The following is a 23,326-nucleotide window of genomic DNA, read 5'->3' as shown; positions in this document are numbered from 1 at the left end:
TGTACGACAAATGAAGGGTGGTGACGTCATACATGTAGAAAAAAAAAGACAAAATGGATGTTTCAAAATATACAAACAGGCTAATTTGTTCAATTATATCAATACCGGCAGTGTCTTTACATTAGTTAAAATCAAGTTGTCTGTTGGAGAGTTATTCTATTTACATTCTAAATATACATTTATGAATAATAACAACATGATTTCTCATGGTCTAATTTTATTTATACTATGGGGCCAATTAATGCTTGAATGTGATTGGCTGACGAACGTTCTGAGGTGTGCAATTATTTTTCTGGGAAACGCACAGCGAACGTAGTTCCAGGCAGCTCTCTTGACCGCATTACAGTTCCATATCACTTTGCATAGTTAACAGTAATAACAGTCGCGCTGTTTGCACAAAAAGGTGTTGATGATTTTATCAGTTAGCAATTAAAGGCTACACATGAAGAGTGTTTAGAGAAGCACAGAGCTACGCTTCGCAGCGTGGCCGAATAACCACCTCGGGTGTGCATTATCTTTTTAATAATTCAACGGCCCGGAGTCAATTATTCCCTATACAGAAGCCCTTCAATTTCATGAATGTTTGGCCGCTCTATAAGTGGATGACACTTATTTAAAACAGATTAGAACAACATTTAAGGACCGATAATTTTCATTTTGTGGTCATTCAAAAGTAAAAAGGAGATTTATTTTTTTGTATTCAAAGTATTCATTATAACATATAGGCCTAAATGACTATGTATTTGTTTGTTCATTAATTTAAGCTTAATCATGTAGACTTATCTTTAGATTAGTAGACTATTATATAATTTCAAAAGACTACATCTATCTGTCTTTAAATGTATGCAGTTGATGTTGTGGTACAAATTAAAGAGTTAATCAGATATTAATTAAATGATTCACGCATTCATAAAATTTTATAGAATTATAACTACTGAACTACGAAACTACTAACTATGAAAATACCAACATTTATAACTTGGTAGACAGAAAATGTTTTCTGTAGAGATGTTGTGTTCAGTGAGAACAGCTGCTGCTCAGCAGGCACTGAACAGACACTTTAATACAGATTACTGTTATTATTGTAGTAAAAGATTAATTTGGATTTTTTTTCATATGAGCTTCATATGAATAAATCAGTGAATAAACAATACAATGATGACAGTATCCGTAATATTCAATTCAAGTTTATTTGTATAGTGCTTTTTACGATACAAATCATTAAAAAGCAACTTTCCAGAAAATTAAGTTTCTACAATATTTAGTAGTAGCTTGACTGTCAGTTTGTGCACGTATGACAGGATTTAAAAAAAAAAAGTAATGCAAGACAGCCAGACGATGAACACTATTAACAACAATTATTATATGATGCAGTCACACTTGTAGCAATATTTGTAAGTTCTGTTTGTTGATTCAGGGTTAGCATCATCTGAGGTCCTCTGAGGGTCAGCATCATCTCTTATCAGGTGTTCTGGATCCAGACTGGAGCTTAAATCCTAGTTACCACGGGATGTAAATCCTGTGGCAAAACATAGAAACAAATACAGACATCATTAGCATAGCTGCTGATCCAACAAAGTAAAATTAATTTGTTTAACACAAGCTAAAGAATAAGAATGCGCATTTGATCAGATGCAAATACACGCACAATTTAAGATACATTATTCGAATGCTTGGTGAAAGAGATGCGTTTTTAATCTAGATTTAAACAGAGACAGTGTGTCTGAACCCCGAACATTATCAGGAAGGCTATTCCAGAGTTTGGGAGCCAAATGTGAAAAAGCTCTACCTCCTTAGTGGACTTTTCTATCCTAGGAACTACCAAAAGTCCAGCGTTTTGTGACCTTAGGGAGCGTCATGGATTGTAACGTGGTATAAGCCTAGTTAGGTACACAGGTGCTAAACCATTTAGGGCCTTATAGGTAAGTAATGATCTTTTGTAACTGATACGGAACTTAATAGGTAGCCAGTGCAGAGACTGTAAAATTGGGGTAATATTATCATATTTTCTTGACCTGGTAAGGACTCTAGCCGCTGCATTTTGGACTACCTGTAGCTTGTTTATTGAAGAAGCAGGACAACCACCTAGAAGTGCATTACAATAGTCCAGTCTAGAGATCATGAATTCATGAACTAGCTTTTCTGCATCAGAAACAGATAACATGTTTCGTAGCTTGGCAATGTTTCTAAGATGGAAGAATGCAGTTTTTGTAACATGGGAAATATGGTTTTCAAAAGACAAGTTGCTATCTAATATAACACCAAGATTTTTGATTGTAGAGGAAGTAACAGTACATCTGTCTAGTTGCAAACTATAGTCTACTAGATTCTGTGTATTGTTTATTGGTCCAATAATTAATACCTCTGTCTTATCCAAATTTAATAGGAGGAAATGATTGGTCATCCAATATTTTACATTTTTAACGCACTCCGTTAGTTTAGATAATTTATAAGTTTCATCTGGTCTCGTTGAGATATATAGCTGAGTATCATCAGCATAACAGTTGAAACTAATCCTGCATTTTCTAATAATATTACCAAAGGGCAACATGTATATGCAAAATAGAAGGGGACCTAGGACGGATCCTTGTGGCACTCCATATTTTATTTTCCATATTTTCCATATTTTACTTTTATGTTCCATTTAAATAAACAAAATGCTAGCGATCAGACAGGTAGGATCTAAACCATCTTAGAGCCTGCCCTTGAATACCTGTATAGTTTTGTAATCGATCTATGAGTATGTCATGATATATGGTGTCGAACGCAGCACTAAGATCAAGTAAGACTAGAAATGAGATGCAGCCTTGATCTGACACAAGAAGCAGGTCATTTGTAATTTTAACAAGTGCAGTTTCTGTGCTATGGTGGGGCCTGAAACCTGACTGAAATTCTTCATACAGATCATTGTTTTGCAGGAAAGAGCTCAGTTGAGCAGACACAACTTTTTAAATTTTTTTAGACATAAATGGAAGATTTGAAATTGGCCTATAATTTGACAGTTCACTAGAATCTAGTTTTGGTTTCTTAATAAGAGGCTTAAATGTCGTAGAACAGATTCTATTGTTTGCCACAAGTGCATGCCGTACTGTCCAAAATCAAATCCAGATCCTTTACACGAGAGATTCAGAGTTTCTCCAGGCTTTTTGGTGACAGGACTTCATGGGATGGACTCCAAGCTCTGGCCGTTAACACCTAAAACAAAGAAATATAATGGCCTTTCAGCATTATCATATGAATCTATTAATCTATTAATGAAATCTGAAGTCAGAATTAAATATTATTACATGGACAAACAGATTGTCTATACAGTAAAGTACATCATGAGAAAAAATAAGTTGTGTTGTATTGGTGAAGTACTGCAAAAATTGTTTCATTGGTTTCGTTATTTCGGTGCAAATTATTTTCTCTATCTATCTATAATCTAAATACTCTTATTTGTATTGATGTTTTTGTACAGGAGTATGTCACTGTGTGTCTCTGGCACAATAATACACAGCTGTGTCTTCAGCTCGCATATTGTATCGTTGCAGTGTTATTGTGTTACTGGAAGTGTTTCTGGTGATACTGAACTTGCTTTTCAGAGAATCCTTGTAGTATAAGCTTCCACTACTCCAGATGACTCCAATCCACTCCAGAGCTTTTCCTGCAGGTTGACGAATCCAGCCTGTACTATAGTCTGTAACTGAATATTAGACTTTACAGTTGATAGTGAGAGTGGCACCAGGACGGACAGTCAGAGACTCAGGCTGAGTGAGTTCATATGAATCAATACCTGTATCAAATCAAATAATACCTGTTAGTAAGAGATCATGACATTTAAAAACTGTTAACAAGCTTTTTAGAAACAAAATTATGTTTTACACAGAAAACAGACTAAACTTACAGGATATGACTGCCAGAAGCAGCACTAAAGATGAAGAGATCATGGTTTGTTTCTCAGCACAGTTTGACTGAACTGAAGTGATTCTTCACTCCCTCTAGTGATCAGATGAATGTGGAAACTGACTCATGCCTGCTGTTTAAATATGCAACAGGAGATTTACATAATCATACAGAGCTACTGATCAAATCTACATGCTACAAAAATATTTCTGTTAGGCTTCATATAATTTATTGCTCTCATTAGAGACTTTTTATTATTTTTTTCTTTCGAATTCTTTTTTTTCTACATAATTTCCTTTAATTCTTTTTGAGGACTTCAAATAACTGATAAATTGTATTCATAAAATACTTTTGATAGTGACAATAGCAGTAATTCAGTAAACGTTTCTTTTGGAACTGCATTAGAAGGTTTAAAGGCCTCTATTGCAAATTGGGCCCTGGACAAAAAAAATGTCACTGTAAAATATTTAACCACTAACACAAATCTACAAATCAAAAAACACACTTTGTGTTAAAGGTGTCAGAGGAACTGAATTGAAATCCACTCTCTTCACAAACAAAAGCATGTACTCTGATTTGATATTTTGCTTCATGCATTCATATTCATCCCTGCAGACAACTGAAGCATATTTCAAAAATAAATTTGCACTGCACAGACAAAGGCTACATGTTTGAGTGCTAATTTAAGTTCTGCCTTTAATTTCCTGCTATTACCACTATAATATGCTTATCTAGAAACTATACGTGCACCACAGATGTGAGGTTATGTATGAGGTTTACATACTTTGCCTTATTTGTCATTCTATTGGAAAAGTATAAAAACAAGCACACAATGTTTTACCACATTATATGAGCATGACATAAAATTTTTATTCACTCCAAGCCTAATATAAACTAGAATGTTTGTGATATTATCTTTATCTCGTGACAGATGAGAACTGCAGTTTTTACACCACAAGTTTATTTGTACAACACTGTGCTTGTCTTGCACAGAAATACACAGCTGAGTCCTCTTCTGTCAGTCAGACAGTTTGAGATACACCATGTTTTTTTAACTGTCTCTAATTTCTATTCATCCCTTAAATTTTTTGCCATAGTCTTGTCCACTACTCCAAATACGGCCCATCCACACCAGTGCTTTTCCAGGTTGCAGGTTTCAGTCGTACAAAACTACTCTTTACTATGAAAATACCAACATTTATAACTAGCTAGCATTATTGTAGTAAAAGAGATTCATTTGAATTTTTTCATTTAATAATATCTAGACTGTGTGAAAGATTTTTAAACCATAAAAATAGACTTCCCTATCTGAAATAATGAAAAATAATTATATTTTATAACTATTACATAACAATATTGTACATTTTTTATAAAGAAAATACACTAATGTTTGGGTAATTTTTATGAATATTTAATAAGCATTTATGAGTATTTAAACTGCATCTGAACTGAATCAGTAATTAGAATTAGTGAGGATAGCATAAAGCTGTTTATTTGTGTGACGAGTGTTAGAGTGGTTTCTGAACAAGACAGTAGCTGCTCTGTGTCACTGTGAGTCTGGCGCAGTAATACACAGATGTGTCCTCAGTCTGCATATTCTGTCCTTGAAGAGTCACTGTGTTGCTGGAAGAATCTCTGGAGACTTGAAATCTACTTTTCAGTTTATCACTGTAATATGTGCTACCGCTACCACATATGTATCCAACCCATTCCAGAGCTTTTCCTGCAGGCTGCCGAATGAAGCCAGTGCAGTAGCTGCTGTCAGACACTGTATATCCAGAGAGTTTACAGGACAGTGTCAAAACCTGACCAGGACTTAAGACCATAGAACCAGTCTGGGTCAGTTCAACACAGTGGACACCTGAGGGGGAAAATATGGTCAATATTATGCATAACCTTGAGTGTTTTAATATGAAGTATCTCTAAAGAAGCTGTAAAGACTTACGAGAAACAGCTGCCAGCAGCAGCAACAACCAGAGAGATGAAGAGATCATGGTTTGAGACGAGTGAGAACAAGCTGCTTCTCTTCATCTTAAAACTCAAATAAAGAGGAGGAGGGACAATATTTGCATACAATTCTGCATATGCAACCCAGTAAATAAGTATCTACATTTATTTTCTTTCAGAAGACAGCATTGACCTCTGTGACATTAACAATATAACACATTTAAATCAACTTGATATTTGTTTTTGTTTTCTTATATATTCACTAATGGTCATTCATGGCATATGTATCAGCAATCATGGCATTTAAATAGCTTATATTCTAGGTAAATATAGGTAAATATTGGCCAGTATATCATCCTCTAGGATAAGATGTCTTTGGTCTGTTTCTTTGTCTCAGAGTTTTCCTGTGCTGCAGCGCCATCTGCTGTTACTGTTGTTATTATTTTATTATTTTTAATCTCATTTTTTCACCCTGGCCTGTTTTTGTACAGCTCAGTGCTCTTCTACATCATTGTGTGTGTCCTGCACAGTAATATACAGCTGTATCTTCTGTTGTCAGACCAGAGAGTTTCAGGTACACCATGCTGTTTGGATTGTCTCTAGTGATCTCTATTCGTCCCTCTACACTTTTAGCATACACTGTTTTACTGGCGTCATACCAGATAACCCCCATCCAGATGAATGTTTGTCCTGCTGACTGTCTGATCCAGTGCATGCCGTACTGTCCAAAATCAAATCCAGATACTTTACACGAGAGATTCAGAGTTTCTCCAGGCTTTTTGGTGACAGGACTTGATGGGATGGACTCCAAGCTCTGACTGTTTACACCTTAAACAAAAAAATATAATGGCCTAGTAAACTGCATGCACATTTTAATGTTTATTAATTAGATCCAAATTTTATTGTGATGCTTATGAAGTGATATTGTGTTTCTGGTTTCAGTTAAATAACGATATGTCCTATAAATCGTATCTTCCACATATTGTAGATAACTAGCAAATAGCAAGGTTGAAGTAGTGCAAAAAAAATTGATGATTGTTGAGTTTTGTTGGCTTCTTTATTTTGGTGAAATTTATTTTTAGTGATTAGACTTTGGAAAATTGTCAGAAAGACTTAATTTGTGATATGACAATGTTTTTGTACAGGGAGTCTGTTGGAGTCTGTCACTGTGTACGTCTGGCACAATAATACACAGCTGTGTCTTCAGCTCGCATATTCTTTCCTTGCAGTGTTATTGTGTTACTGGAAGTGTCTCTGCTGATACTGAACTTGCTTTTCAGAGAATCCTTGTAGTATAAGTCTCCACCACTCCAGATGACTCCAATCCACTCCAGAGCTTTTCCTGCAGGTTGACGAATCCAGCCTGTACTATAGTCTGTAACTGAATATGAGACTTTACAGTTGATAGTGAGAGTGGCATCAGGACGGACAGTCAGAGACTCAGGCTGAGTGAGTTCATATGAATCAATACCTGTATCAAATCAAATAATACCTGTTAATAAGAGATCATGATCTTTTGATCAACAAAATGAAGTATTACACAGAAAACAGACTAAACTTACAGGATATGACTGCCAGAAGCAGCACTAAAGATGAAGAGATCATGGTTTGTTTCTCAGCACAGTTTGACTGAACTGAAGTGATTCTTCACTCCCTCTAGTGATCAGATGAATGTGTAAACTGACTCATGCCTGCTGTTTAAATATGCAACAGGAGATTTACATAATCATACAGAGCTAATGAACTTCACATGCATCACACTGTCCTGGACATGATTTTAAAAGCTTTTAGTTTTGAGTTTATTGAGGTCATTATTTACAGGGATAGAGTCAATGAGCAGAAATGAAAACAGTTTGCAGACATTGTGACTGTAAGTAATAAAAAAAAATTAAACACAAGCTAAACATCAAGAAGTGACAAAAATATATAATGTATTGCTTAAACATATAAGGCATTTAATTCAGAAATGTGGACTAGCTGTAAAAATGTTTAACTTTTTTAATATTTTATTTTACTTTGGTTAAAATGTATTTTATTTCAAGTAGGGCTGTCAAAATTAATATGTTAATAACAAGTTTAACGCAAACACATTTTAGAGACACTAATTTTATGTATGCGTGATTGATGCAGCTTGCATGTTCTGTTTAGGACTACAGTATTGGAAGTACAGAAATGGAAGTAACTGAAAATGTTATTGTGTGTTTGTAATTTTAATATTTGAGCTGTAAGTCTATGCAGCAAACCTACAGAGCTTCCAGTAGTTTATTTTACGGAGCTGTAAACACGGGAATCTCCAACTGAATGCAATCACTGACGATCACCCAATTCATATATCAAACTAGGCTTGTGTTATTAAATTATACATATATAGCCAATCAGATTATTTTATTAAAAGTTTAGTGTTTGTGTTTATCATGATAATTTTTTTTTTCGTTGCATTTGAAATTTCTTTCAGAATTTTTTTTTCATTATACCCTTTTTTTTACCGTGGTGTTGTGAAATCTTAACATTTATAAGCATGTGTTACAAGAAATACAGTTATGAAATTTTGTACACCAGGACCTGTCTTTGTCCTTTAGCTAGGATAATATGAATGAATATCTTATTGGTCTTCATGCCTACATATTGTCCTGGTTACTGATAGTTTATTCAGGCATTTGTCCATTTCTGGGCACAGTAAGGCACCTGAAGGCCACATGAAGCGTTTCTAAAGAAGCTATGAAGACTTAAGAGAAACAGCTGCCAGCAGCTGCAACAACCAGAGAGATGAAGAGATCATGGTTTGAGACGAATTAGATTTTGCATGCAGTTCAGCATATTTCTGTCACGGTAGGAAATCCAGTGTTTCCTCCGTGTCATGTTTTGTGATTGTTTTTGTACTTACGTTGTCTCCATGTGCTCGTTTAGTTGATTGTCATCACCTGGGTGTTGATTGTCTCGCTCCAGCTGATCTTCATCACACCTCAGCTACTTATACTCACCTCGCTCTCTCTCTGTTGTCAGATCCTCACTCATGTCTTCGTGTCCTAGTTGGATTACCGTCTTCCGTGTTCGTGTGCTGGAGTGGATTAAGTGTTGTCGTCCTCGTGTCAGTGTTCCGGTCTGTTCCTGGTTTCAACCATTGACCACCTTCACCTGCACCGCCGACTTCACCACCCAGCTCATCTCACGCCACCGTAGACCTTCCTTGCCATTGCCAACATCCCGGACTCTCTTTCTCAATAAACTACATCTGATCGCCTGCAATTGCTTCCTCCTCTTTTATCTGTCGTTACAGAAGGATCTGACCATCATGGAAGCAGCAGGCGACCGCTCCCCATCTCATCTGGAAGAATTTCTGCAACGAGCTGTGGGTCGTATGGATCGCCAAGACAAGGCGATAGATGAGATGGGTCGAGCCTTCCAAGCAATGGGGACGAAGGTGTCCGAGCTCGCTCTCCAGACGCAACACCAACAACAACCGTCACCCGCTGCGCCTCCCACGCCACCCACACCGCCGATCGTCTCCGGGGGGATTTCCCAGCCCGAACCACGCCTCCCCATCCCGGAGAAATATGCGGGTGAGCCAGAGTTCTGTCGATCATTTCTGTCTCATTGTTCTCTGCACTTCGCCATGCAGCCTCGCACGTTCTACACCGAGGAAATGAAGGTGGCATTCGTCTTATCACTACTTACGGGAAGGGCTGCCCTCTGGGGGACGGCGGTGTGGGAAAACCAAGACAGCTGCTGTGCCTCGTTCCACGCCTTTTCGGAAGAGATGAGACGGGTCTTCGACCGCTCCGTCGCCGGGAGGGAAGCGGCTCGCCTTCTCACGGACCTACGTCAGGGGGAAAGGTCCGTCTCCGATTACTCGATTGAGTTCCGCACCCTGGCGGCGGAGTGTAAGTGGAACGAAGAGGCGCAGTGGGATCACTTCCTGCATGGGTTGGCTGACCGCATCCAACAGGAGATCCGCGCCGTCGAGCTCCCCACTTCTCTCAATAGTCTGATTGACCTCACCATCAGAGTTGACAATCGACTCGATCAAGCCACCAGACGGAGGGGGAGAACAGTTCTCGCGAACAGACCGGAGGCTCAGTATCAGCGCTCAGATGTTGCGGTCAGCCCACCGGGAGATCATGAACCCATGCAGGTGGGGCGAGCTCGGCTCTCCCGGGAGGAGAGGATCAGGCGGAGATCCCTGGGACTATGTTTATACTGCGGCAGTCAAGAACATCACATCCAGCGTTGTCCGGTAAAAGACCAAGCCCGATAGTAAAACGGAGGCTACTATCGGGTGGGATCTCTGCCAGGAAGACCTCATCTACATCGACACTCCTTCCGGTGAGTCTACGGTGGTCCACCCACGCACTCGAGCATCACGCCTTGCTGGATTCTGGGGCAGAGGGTAATTTCATGGACTTCAAGTTCGCTTGTAAGCTTAACATTCCTCTCACCTCCCTCAAACACCCCATTGCACCCTTTGCTCTCAACGGACACAGACTACCAGTCATCACTCAGACCACCTTACCTGTTTCCCTCACCACATCTGGCAACCATACTGAGGAGATATCATTTTACATCACGGACTCACCTCAATCCCCCATCGTTCTCGGTCACACCTGGCTTCAGAAACACAACCCCAGGATCAATTGGCGCCTTGGATCTGTGGTTAGCTGGAGCGAGGAATGTCATTTGTCTTGTCTTTTGTCTGCTGGTGTTAATGTTTCTGAGTCTGTGTTTCAGGGGGAAGCAGTGGATTTGGCTAGCGTGCCCGCGGAGTACCACGACCTGAAGGAGGTGTTCAGTAAGTCTCGTGCTGATTCTCTTCCTCCTCATCGTCCCTATGACTGTGCGATAGAGTTATTGCCAGGTACTTCTCCGCCTAAGGGCAAGTTATATTCTTTGTCTATTCCAGAGACGGCGGCCATGGAGAAATATATATCCAGTTCTCTAGCAACGGGGTTTATCCGCCCTTCTTCTTCTCCAGCGGGGGCGGGGTTCTTTTTTGTGGGAAAGAAGGACGGATCCTTGCGACCTTGCATTGACTACCGAGGGCTGAACAACATAACGGTAAAGAATACCTATCCTTTACCGCTTATGTCTTCAGCTTTTGAGAGGTTGCAGGGAGCGTCCGTTTTCACTAAATTGGACTTACGTAATGCTTATCATTTGGTCCGCATCAGGGAGGGGGATGAGTGGAAGACTGCCTATAACACCCCTAGAGGCCATTTTGAGTACTGCGTTATGCCGTTCGGGCTAACCAACTCGCCGGCAGTCTTTCAAGCACTCGTTAATGACGTGTTGCGAGACATGGTCGATCTGTTCATATATGTTTACCTGGATGACATATTGATTTTTTCTTCGTCTCTCCAGGAACACGTGCAACACGTACGACGAGTGCTTCTGCGGTTGCTAGAGAATGGATTGTTTGTCAAGGCGGAGAAATGCGTTTTTCATGCACAGTCTGTTTCTTTTCTAGGACACATCATTTCGACTGAGGGTGTTCGCATGGATCCTGAGAAGGTTAAGGCTGTGGTAAATTGGCCATCCCCAGAGTCTCGCAAGGCCCTGCAGAGATTTCTGGGGTTCGCCAATTTTTACCGGCGTTTCATTCGCAATTTCAGCCAACTAGCCGCTCCTCTGACCGCCTTGACCTCCCCTAGTTTGACGTTCAGGTGGTCAGACGCAGCTGAGGCTGCGTTTGTCAAACTGAAAAGCTGCTTTGTTTCAGCTCCCATTCTCGTCACCCCTGATCGCTCACGTCAATTCATAGTGGAGGTCGACGCGTCAGAGGTGGGGGTAGGAGCAGTGTTATCCCAACGCGCATCCTCAGACGGAAAGGTGCATCCGTGCGCGTATTATTCTCACCGTTTATCTCCTGCAGAAGTTAATTATGACATTGGCAATCGAGAGTTGTTGGCAGTCAAACTTGCACTGGAAGAATGGCGTCACTGGCTTGAGGGGTCGGGTGTACCTTTCATTGTATGGACGGACCATAAGAATCTCGAATACATTAGAACCGCCAAAAGACTTAACTCCAGGCAGGCTCGGTGGGCATTGTTTTTCGGTCGTTTCGATTTTACACTTTCTTACCGGCCGGGTTCCAAAAACATCAAACCCGATGCTTTATCCCGTCTTTTTGAGCGTTCCGATCGTACTGCTACTCCCGAGCCCATTTTACCGGGGACCATCATTATCTCCGCGCTCAGATGGGAGGTCGAATCGAAGGTGTTGACCGCCTTAGAAGGGGTAACGCCCCCGGCTCGTTGCCCACCGAACCGATTGTTTGTGCCGGAGGGGTTACGGTCAGACGTTCTCCAGTGGGGTCATTGTTCCAGTGTTGCTTGTCACCCAGGGGTTAGTAGAACTAGATTTCTAGTCAAGCAACGATTTTGGTGGCCTGGTATGGCTCGTGACGTCCACGATTTCGTCTTGGCTTGTTCAGTTTGCGCTATTGGTAAGACTTCCAATCGACCTCCAGATGGGTTACTCTTACCGCTGTCTGTCCCTTCAAGACCCTGGTCCCACATTTCGCTAGATTTTATCACCGCCCTCCCGCCCTCTAGAGGCAATACGGTGATTTTAACCGTAGTGGACCGGTTCTCGAAGGCGACTCATTTTATTCCCTTGCCCAAATTACCTTCAGCCAAGGAAACAGCGGTAGCTGTCATTGACCACGTCTTCCGCATACATGGCCTCCCGACAGACGTGGTTTCTGACAGGGGTCCCCAATTTGTGTCCAAATTTTGGCGAGAATTTTGTAAATTGTTAGGAGCGACTGTTAGTCTTTCTTCCGGGTTCCATCCCCAGAGCAATGGTCAAACCGAACGAGCCAATCAGGATGTCGAGAGGGTTTTGCGATGTTTGGTTTCCAATAATCCTTCGTCCTGGTGTCAGCAACTCTCAGTTGTGGAGTACGCACACAATTCTTTGCCAGTGTCATCTACGGGCATGTCTCCATTTAAGTGTAGTTTAGGGTACCAACCACCTAATTTTGTCAGTACGGAATCCGAGGTTTCGGTCCCCTCCGCACACGCTCTAGTCCAGAGGTGTCACCGCACCTGGACCAGAGCTCGCAGAGCTCTGCTCCAGGCTAGGTCGCGCACCAAGGCTAAGGCCGATCGCCACCGGTCGAAGCCTCCCCGTTACGTCGTCGGTCAAAGAGTGTGGCTTTCTACCCAGAATATTCCTATGCGTTCCGTTTCTAACAAACTTGCTCCCAAATTTATTGGCCCGTTTTCTATTACCAAGATTATTAATCCGGTAACCGTGCGTCTTAGCCTTCCTCCGGCGTACAGGAGGATTCATCCCGTGTTCCACGTGTCCAAAATTAAATCGGTGATTTCTTCCCGTCTTAATCCGCCTGCTCCGGTTCCCCCCCCCGCCTCGTCTCGTTAATGGGGAGACCACCTATTCGGTTAATCGTATTCTGGACTCTAGACGGAGGGGACGCGGTTTTCAGTACTTGGTGGATTGGGAAGGTTACGGTCCGGAGGAGAGAAGCTGGGTTCCTGCTCGGGACATATTGGATCACCACCTTATAGATGATTACAATCTACAGGTAAAGCAGGCTGGGAACGTCAGGTGACGTCCTAGGGGAGAGGGTACTGTCACGGTAGGAAATCCAGTGTTTCCTCCGTGTCATGTTTTGTGATTGTTTTTGTACTTACGTTGTCTCCATGTGCTCGTTTAGTTGATTGTCATCACCTGGGTGTTGATTGTCTCGCTCCAGCTGATCTTCATCACACCTCAGCTACTTATACTCACCTCGCTCTCTCTCTGTTGTCAGATCCTCACTCATGTCTTCGTGTCCTAGTTGGATTACCGTCTTCCGTGTTCGTGTGCTGGAGTGGATTAAGTGTTGTCGTCCTCGTGTCAGTGTTCCGGTCTGTTCCTGGTTTCAACCATTGACCACCTTCACCTGCACCGCCGACTTCACCACCCAGCTCATCTCACGCCACCGTAGACCTTCCTTGCCATTGCCAACATCCCGGACTCTCTTTCCTTAATAAACTACATCTGATCGCCTGCAATTGCTTCCTCCTCTTTTATCTGTCGTTACAATTTCAGTATCTTAAATCTGAATGGTTTTGTCAAGTCTTTAAATTTAATTTGACAATATAACTGTCAGTGAAAATATACAGCTATAATCAAAGCTGGTGACCAAAAGCTCAAATTAGTACCGCTGGCGCCGATACAGGATGGCTGCCTCCGTGACGTGCTCTGCAGTTGTTTTTGTGTTTTTGTGTTGTGAACTTGGCTGAATGACACCATACCGGACAGCGTGCTCCATCTGCCGGACTTTCAGCTATTCAGAGCGGACCGCGAAGCAGAATCAACGGGGAAATCGCGCGGCGGCGGGACATGCTTTTACATCAATGAACAGTGGTGTACAGATGTAACTGTGTTAAAGAAGATGTGCTGCTCAAATCTCGAAACACTCTTCATTAACTGCAAGCCGTTCTATTCGCCGCGGGAGTTTCATTCGTTCATTCTGGTGAGTGTTTACATTCCTCCGCAAGCGCACGTGAGCTCAGCTTTACAGAAACTCGCTGATCAGATCACAGAGACAGAACAACAACTCCATTTTAATCATTCTTGCGGACTTTAATAAAGCCAATCTCTCCCGTGAACTGCCTAAATACAGACAGCACATCACATGTCCCACAAGAGACAGTAATATATTGGATCACTGTTACACAACAATAAAGGATGCATTTCACTCTGTTCCACGAGCAGCTTTGGGTCGTTCTGATCATCTTCTGGTTCATCTTATACCGACCTACAGGCAGAAACTAAAATCAGCTAAACCTGTATTAAGGACTGTAAAAAGATGGACTAATGAAGCAGAGCAGGATTTACAAGCTTGTTTTGACCTCACTGACTGGAGTATTTTTGAAGCTGCTGCCACCGATCTGGATGAACTCACAGAGACTGTAACATCATATATCAGTTTCTGTGAGGATATATGCATTCCTACCAGGACTCAACTAAATTAAAACAATGACAAACTGTGGTTCACTGCAAAACTCAGACAGCTCCGTCAGGCCAAAGAAGATGCTTACATGAAGGGGGACAATGTCTTGTGTAAACAGGCTAAATTCACACTGGAAAAGGAGATCAAAGTGGCAAAGAGGAATTATTCTGAAAAAATAAGGACTCGGTTCACTTCGAACGACTCCGCATCAGTGTGGAAAAGTCTAAAGGAGATCACCAATTACAAGACAACACCCCCCAGCACTGTGGAGAATCAATGACTGGCAGACGATCTGAACGAGTTTTACTGCAGGTTTGAAAGAACACCCATCACCTGCCCTGAACGCCTCCCCACACAACCGTTCACACCATTCACAACTCCTGCAACCAGCCCTGAACACCTCTCCAATCAAGCACTCTCACCATTCACACCTCCTGCATCCACCCTCTCCCCCACACCTGCAATTCAGATCAGCAAGGATGCGGTGCGCCAGGTCTTCCGGAAGCAGAAAAGGAAAAAAGCACAAGGCCCAGATTGTGTTACACCAGCCTGTCTGAAATCCTGTGCTGACCAGCTGGCCCCCATCTTCACACAGATCTTCAACAGATCGCTGAAACTGTACGAAGTCCCTTCATGCTTCAAACGCTCCACCATCATCCCCATCCCAAAGAAATCCAAAATTACAGGACTAAATGACTACAGGCCTGTGGCTCTAACGTCTGTAGTCATGAAGTCATTTGAAAAACTGGTGCTGGCCCACCTAAAAGACATCACTGGACCCTTGCTAGATCCTCTTCAGTTTGCCTACAGAGCAAACAGGTCTGTGGACGATGCCGTAAACATCGGACTGCGTTATGTTCTGCAACACCTAGATGGACCGGGGACTTATGTGAGGATCCTGTTTGTGGACTTCAGCTCGGCCTTTAACACGATCATCCCAAACCTCCTCCTGCCCAAACTAACTCAGCTCTCCGTGCCCACCTCCGTCTGTCAGTGGATCAACAGATTCCTGACAGACAGGCAGCAGCTAGTGAGGCTGGGAAAATACACATCCAGCACCCGTACAATCAGCACCGGAGCTCCCCAGGGCTGTGGTCTCTCCCCACTGCTCTTCTCACTGTACACTAATGATTGCACATCTAAGGACCCTTCTGTCAAGCTCCTGAAGTTTGCAGATGACACCACACTCATCGGCCTCATTCAGGACAGTGACGAGTCTGCTTACAGACAGGAGGTTAAAGAGCTGGCTGTCTGGTGCACTCTCAACAACCTGGAGCTTAACACGCTCAAAACAGTGGAGATGATCGTGGACTTCAGGAGAAACCCCCCTGTACTTCCCCCACTCACCATCATGAACAGCACAGTGACTGCAGTGGAGTCATTCAGGTTCCTGGGCACCACTATCTCTCAGGACCTGAAGTGGGACATTCACATTGACTCCATTGTGAAAAAGGCCCAGCAGAGGTTGTACTTCCTTCGCCAGCTGAGGAAGTTTAACCTGCCACAGGAGCTGCTGAAACAGTTCTACTCCACCATCATTGAATCCATCCTCTGCACTTCAGTAACTGTCTGGTTCAGCTCAGCTTCTAAACCTGACCTCAGAAGACTACAGAGGGTAGTCCGGACTGCTGAGCGAATAATTGGTACAACCCTCCCTTCTATTCAAGAACTGTACTTATCCAGAGTGAGCAAAAGGGCTGACAAAATCACTCTGGACCCCTCACATCCAGCACACTCCCTCTTTGAACTGTTGCCATCTGGTCGACGCTACAGAGCTCTGAACACCAGAACGACCAGACACAGGAACAGTTTCTTCCCTCAGGCAATCCATCTTATGAACAGCTGATAATAACTGTGGAACACACTACACTATTTATATTTATATACACATACACTTATTTATCTAACACACATACTTAGCGTACACTTACATTTTTTGCAAATAATATACATGTACATACATAAATGCTCATTGTAATATACCTGCCATACATTGTCAATTTGTATATTGTCATTCCTTACCCACCTATTTGTATTTTTTTGTTATTTTTTATTCCTTATTGTGTTTTTTGTTCTGTCGCTGTTATGTTGCACTGGGGAGCTTCTGTCACGAAAACAAATTCCTCGTATGTGTGAACATAACTGGCAATAAAGCTCATTCTGATTCTCAAACAACAAGAATTCTGAGATTATGTGGCATTATACGATGAACTTTATTTTAAATAAGTATTTACTTCAAGTAATTACTGTAACATTTATGATTAGGAACCATGCACACTGTTTAAAGCAGTTTGTTGATTCACTGTAAGAGTGATTTCATGCTTTCAAAAGAGAATTAAATATGATCATTACATGTTTGATACAGTAATGTTCTGTTCTTTGTATTAGATTTGTCTGTTTTTCTTGTGTTTTCTCGTTCCAGAAGTTGTCTGTGCATTAACTGGTGGGGATTTTGAAGTGACTCTGTTTCCAGGGTAAATTGTTGACAGTTAGTAGTGACAAGTGACTTTTTGAGTGAATCTTTGAGACATTCATCAAACTGATTCATTCAAAAACCCTCCTGAATTATTCAGGATTCAGGAAGTAATTGTTTCACAAAGAAGCGGTGGTTTATTTTTGCCTTGACTTCTTTTGGAGTTGTTTTAGTTGACAGAGCGATTAACAGGCAACACAGTGTCTAAAAGTCAAATTACTCTATATTAACTTAATATTAATCAAACTGTACTGTGAATATAACCACGGCTGTAAAAACACACATCTTCAAACCTACAGCCAAATCTCAGCTGTACGTTACTGATAACAACATCCTCCTGCTCACGTGATACTGTTTAGTTAGTAATTATGTGATGCATTTGTCATCTTGAATGTGGTTCAGTAACCTATATAGGTCATGAGAACTGAGATTGAGAATGGATCACAGCATTTCACAGTTTGCATGCATAAATCAAACATAGCTCTGCTAACACAGAATCAGTGTTGTATTGGAAACACATGAAATTTAATACTGTAAATTTTTATTAACAACCTAACAAAGGTAGAATGTGCATTAAAATTGAATATTTCTATGTGATGGAATGCGGTTGATCAGTCAATATTCATCACCACATGTGAATGAGGAAGTAGTTTTTGTATTGCTTTGACACTGAACTCATTCACTGTGACTCTCTAGCGCAGTAATACACAGCAGTGTCTTCAGTCTTGAGGCTGTTCATCTGTAGATACAGTTGACTGCTGGAATCATCTCTGGACACTGTGAACCTGCCCTGAACTGACTGGGAGTAGTAGATTGGAGAACTGTACGTGCTGATATATGCAATCCACTCCAGTCCTTTTCCAGGGCTCTGTCTGATCCAGTTTAAATAAAGACCGCTGAAAGTAAATCCAGTTATTGTACATGTAAGTTTGTGAGACTCTCCTGGTTTTTTAACCACTGCTTCAGACTGAGTGAATGTCTGACAGTCACAACCTGTGGAAAAAGAAACAATATTAAATGTAATGAAGTATATTTAAAAAAGGTTGCACTATTGTTGTTTGTGGTGACTTACGTGGTAAAACGTTCAGAAGTACAAATAAAAGAAACTTTTTAAACATGGTGTATGTTAAGTTTAAACCAGAAAGATAGCCTTAGTTTCCAGAGTTCAGATGTCTGTTCAGATCACAAAGATGAAATGTCACATTTAAAGAAGTAAGCTGATTTGCATATTCAAATCAGAGAACTGATTATATAACATGCTGATACATATTTGGACCAGCTATTATTAGAGATAAATGTCATTGTTGTGTTGCATTACTTTTCATTTTATGTTGTTTAATGGCTTTTAATATAATTGCTTTTTGTCTTAATATGAAATATCAATATTATCAAATATGAAATTGCAGAAAATTGTCTATGACAGTATAAATTCACTTGATAGATCACTGCAGTCTATTGGTGTTTAAGCAGGCGGCTCACATCTCTTATAGACCTCCTGACTCACATCACACAGACAGAATAAACACTTCAGTTCATTGACTGACACAGATCTGACGATCAAACCCTCAATGCTGATCAAACAGTGCTGAAACTACTATACCTCTTCTGAGACAACAGTAAAACTTTGCTCTCTTCCAATGGGATGAAAATTATACAAAATATAATGTATTTTACTGACTTTCTGTTGACTTTCTGATTATAGTGCTTATTTATTTTATCTAATTGTTTTGATTATTTTATTAGGAAATTGTTGTGTTGATGAAGATCAGTGAATATCAGTTAAAGGAAAAAGGATGATAAATACTGTAATGTCAATATGAAGATGTTTTTGTACAGGGAGTCTGTTGGAGTCTGTCACTGTGTTTCTCTGGCACAATAATACACAGCTGTGTCTTCAGCTCGCATATTCTTTCCTTGCAGTGTTATTGTGTTACTGGAAGTGTCTCTGCTGATACTGAACTTGCTTTTCAGAGAATCCTTGTAGGCTGTGCTTCCATCACTCCAGATGATTCCAATCCACTCCAGAGCTTTTCCTGCAGGTTGACGAATCCAGCCTGTATTCTCACTTGTAACTGAATATGAGACTTTACAGTTGATAGTGAGAGTGGCATCAGGACGGACAGTCAGAGACTCAGGCTGAGTGAGTTCATATGAATCAATACCTGTATCAAATCAAATCATACCTGTTAGTAAGAGATCATGACATTTAGAAACTGTTAACAAGCTTTTGATCAACAAAATGATGTATCACACAGAAAACAGACTAAACTTACAGGATATGACTGCCAGAAGCAGCACTAAAGATGAAGAGATCATGGTTTGTTTCTCAGCACAGTTTGACTGAACTGAAGTGATTCTTCACTCCCTGTAGTGATCAGATGAATGTGGAAACTGACTCATGTCTGCTGCTTAAATATGCAACAGGAGATTTACATAATCGCACAGAGCTTTTAATCAAATTTACATGCAACAAAAATATTAATGGTAGGCTTCATATGATTTATTGCTCTCATTAGAGACTCTAAGACATGTTTTGTTTAGTATTTTAATTTTTTTTATATACTTGACATGAATCAATTTGACATAATTTTCTTCCCCAACAATTCTAATTCTTTTAAAAGGCTTGAAATAACTGATAAAACTTGTGACAGCAACAATAGCAGTAGTTCAGTAAACGTTTCTTTTGGAACTGCACTAGAAGTTTTAAAGGCCTCTATTGCAAGTTGTGCCCTGAAAACAAATGTCACTGTAAAATATTTAACCACTAACACAAATCTACACATAAAAAAACACACATTGTGTTAAAGGAGTCAGAGCCTTTGTGCTGTCATGTTTGAGCTTTTATAGTGAACTTCACTGCATATTTAACAGCATATTTTCATCAGGCTGTGTTTTATAGATTTTTTATTCTCTGCTGCCATCTGTTGACTTCTAGTAACAAGAGATAAACTGTAGTGACCACAGAGAAAACAGTCAGTGTGGTTTTTGTTCAGCTGTACAAGACCTTTGTGTCACTGTGCTTGCTTTGCACAATAATACACGGCTGAGTCTTCTGCTGTCAGGCCTGATAGTTTCAGATACACCATACTCCACCAGATCCTCTACAGGACAGAGTCAGAGTTTCTCCAGGCTTCTTCACAGTTGTGCTTTCAATGGACTCCATACTTTGACATTGTATGTCTAAAAAGAAGATTGAAAAGACTGATTTAAGTTTGAATCTGTATTCCCGTAGATCTGATAATAGACGTGTGAAAACTCACGTTGTAGGCTGAATGAGAGCAGCAGTAAGCAGAGTGTATTCTTCATCTTGACAGTGGTGATGTAACACTTCAGATCCAGTCAGCAGCACATAAATACTAAACAGATGTCCAGAGTTGTTTTAATTTGCATTGGGAGGGTCACAGAGTGCAATTATTACTGAAGAGTCAAACTATTAAAGAACGATATGACAAACCATCACCAGTGTAGGAGCACTTTAAATTGCTCATTTAAAAAAAATATATATAATATAGGTTGCAAAGGGGGTTTTCACAGTAATTCCATAGAAGTACCATTTTTGGTTCCCCAAAGAACCTTTCAGTGAACATTTCTTTAAAGAACCATTTTTTGGCTTAGTATGAAGATTCTTTTTCACTAATAAGAATCCTTTTGTGGAATGTAAAGTTTCCGTGGATGTTAAAGGTTCTTCGTGAAACTGATGACAATAAAGAACCTGATGTTGTGACCTTGAAATAGTGATTGTTTTACTCTTAATTAAAATAGAGAGTCTATTTTCTAATGGCAATGGCTAATTATAATTAAATTATTATTAAAGTAAATTCTTCTTCTTTTTTTTTTTTTTTTTGGAAAATAGCCTCAAAAGATTGTAAAATATTATTATTAATAAGTTCAGGTAAAAAGGGAAAAAGGATAAATGGGTGGTGTATGTATAATATAGTTGATCTCTAACAATACATTCACAATATTCGGTGATATGTGATATGCTCTTCCCTGAGGTTCTTTTTTGAGCTGTGGACACTGATAAATGTAAATGTAACTTCAGGTGATATAATGCTGAAAAAAATGTTTGGTGAATTACATCAGAGATTATACATTTCAGTAATCTGCAATTCACATTTCAGCATAACATCTGATTTATAACTAGTAAAGACTAAAAGATAATCCCTTGTTTATTCTGAGGCAGCTACAGCTTATACTGTGCATGTGCACGAGAGATTTGCATCATGGAAATCCTCTCTCTTCACAAACAAATGCATGTACTCTGATTTGATATTTTGCTTCATGCATTCATATTCATCCCTGCAGACAACTGCAGCATATTTCAAAAATTGCACTGCACTGCACAGACAATACTAAGTAATAGCAGGAAATTAAAGGCAGAACTCAAATTAGCGCTCAAACAACATGTAGCCTTTTGTTTGAGCGCTAATTTGAGTTCTGCCTTTCATTTCCTGCTATTACCACTATAATATGCTTAGAAAGTATACACACACAACAGATGTGAGGTTATGTATGAGGTTTACATACTTTGCTTTATTTGTCATTATATAGGAAAAGTATAAAAACAAGCACACAATGTTTTACCACATCATATGAGCATGACATCCTTACCCATAATTCTGATGTAATGTCAGTAAGGGTCTAATGAAGGGTTGACAGTGCTATAACCCAAGAAACAGCCATTACAATGAAACATCAATAGCAAAACTTGCAGCTCTGGCAACATGAACAGCTATATGATGCAATCTTCTTTAGTTTTGCATAAAATGTATTATCTTTTTGTTTTGTGTGCTGCTTATTATTAAACATTGCATTCATATGTACATATGTGTCTTATCATTGAATGTTTGTTCACGAGAAGTAAACGTCTCTAGGTTACGTATGTAACCCTAGTTCCTCTTCAGGAACTCGAGCTGCGTCAAAAGCGCTTTGGGGAACGCGCCCAGCGTGCGCGACTCTGAATATCGTGTGAAATCAGACCAATGGAAGAGCGTGACGTCACCAGCGGAGTGACGTAAGCGACCAGGAAGCTATAAAAGCACGTGCCACGCAGCTGGCGTCAGCTTCGAGTACCAGCAAGCGCCGGTATGGCTCCGAGACGCAGCGTCTCGTTCCCTCGAGGAACTAGGGTTACATACGTAACCTAGAGACGTTCCTCTTCAGGAACTCGAGCTGCGTCAAAAGCGCTTTGGGGAACGAGTACCAACGCCGCCAGACTACCAAACCCCTGCCTAGTGTGTATCCGAAGAGCACAGCTTAGGTCAGGAGGACTGAAGCGCCTGGAGTGACTGGCATGTCTAGGCCATAGAATCTGACAAACGTGGAGGGCGTGGACCATCCCGCAGCGTTGCAGATGTCCAGCATGGATACACCTGCTAAGAAGGCCTTGGAGGCCGCCATACCCCGGGTAGAGTGAGCCTTGGCTCCCGACAGCGGGGGACGACCAGAGGACTCATAGGAAGCGTTGATAGCCTCGACTATCCAACGACTGATAGTCTGCTTAGAAGCAGGAAAACCCCTCTTGGGGGGACCGTAGCATACAAGCAATTGATCGGTCTTTCTCCACAGGGCAGCTCTGTGGACGTATGCGTCCAGCGCTCTAACTGGACACATACAATTTAGCTTCGCCTGGTCGGGCTCCCGAAAGGGAGGAGGACAGAAGGCCTGCAGTACGACAGGTTGTGGTGTAACAGAGGGAACCTTAGGAACATATCCCGCTCGAGGGTATATGAACGCTTTAGTCATGCCTGGTGCAAATTCAAGATAAGTAGGGGCCACAGAGAGGGCCTGGAGGTCTCCTACTCTCCGCAGAGAGGTGATAGCCAACAGAAAGGAGGTTTTAAGTGTAAGATGTCTGTCTGAGATATCTTGAATAGGTTCAAATGGGGGTCTGCACATTGCCTCTAACACCACAACCAGGTCCCACGGGGGAATACGGGACCGTACTGGAGGTTTCAGCCTCAGCGCACCGCGGAGGAAACGTGTAACTAAGGGGTGTCTTCCCAAAGACTGGCCATCGAGAAGGGCGTGGTAGGCCGCAATAGCCGCCACGTAAACCTTCA

The 23,326-nt window shown here is 41.1% G+C and overlaps 1 protein-coding gene and 2 gene segments (V, D, J or C); all 3 read right to left on the bottom strand.

Annotated features, from left to right (window-relative positions):
- LOC113047280 (uncharacterized) overlaps positions 1-5,930 on the bottom strand; it is a 145,692-nt gene extending 139,762 nt beyond the window's left edge. Inside the window, exons 1-2 of the mRNA XM_026208632.1 lie at positions 5,831-5,930; positions 5,442-5,746 (exon numbers count right to left, since the gene is read on the bottom strand). Of these exons, the coding sequence (XP_026064417.1) occupies positions 5,442-5,746; positions 5,831-5,879 (354 nt within the window). The 5' untranslated portion in view covers positions 5,880-5,930. The remainder of the gene's footprint in view (positions 1-5,441; positions 5,747-5,830) is intronic.
- Positions 5,931-6,975: 1,045 nt separating this feature from the next.
- Positions 6,976-7,548, bottom strand: LOC113047285 (Ig heavy chain V region 5A-like). The segment is given in 2 exon segments: positions 6,976-7,303; positions 7,395-7,548. Coding segments are annotated over 2 exon segments (351 nt in total).
- Positions 7,549-19,118: 11,570 nt separating this feature from the next.
- LOC113047407 (Ig heavy chain V region 5A-like) lies at positions 19,119-19,629 on the bottom strand. The segment is given in 2 exon segments: positions 19,119-19,426; positions 19,538-19,629. Coding segments are annotated over 2 exon segments (351 nt in total).
- Positions 19,630-23,326: the final 3,697 nt, after the last annotated feature.

The sequence above is a fragment of the Carassius auratus genome, chromosome 28 (assembly GCF_003368295.1).
Source record: "Carassius auratus strain Wakin chromosome 28, ASM336829v1, whole genome shotgun sequence".
In the NCBI taxonomy this organism is placed as follows: Eukaryota; Metazoa; Chordata; class Actinopteri; order Cypriniformes; family Cyprinidae; genus Carassius; species Carassius auratus.
This window is presented reverse-complemented; position numbering and strand designations above follow the sequence as displayed.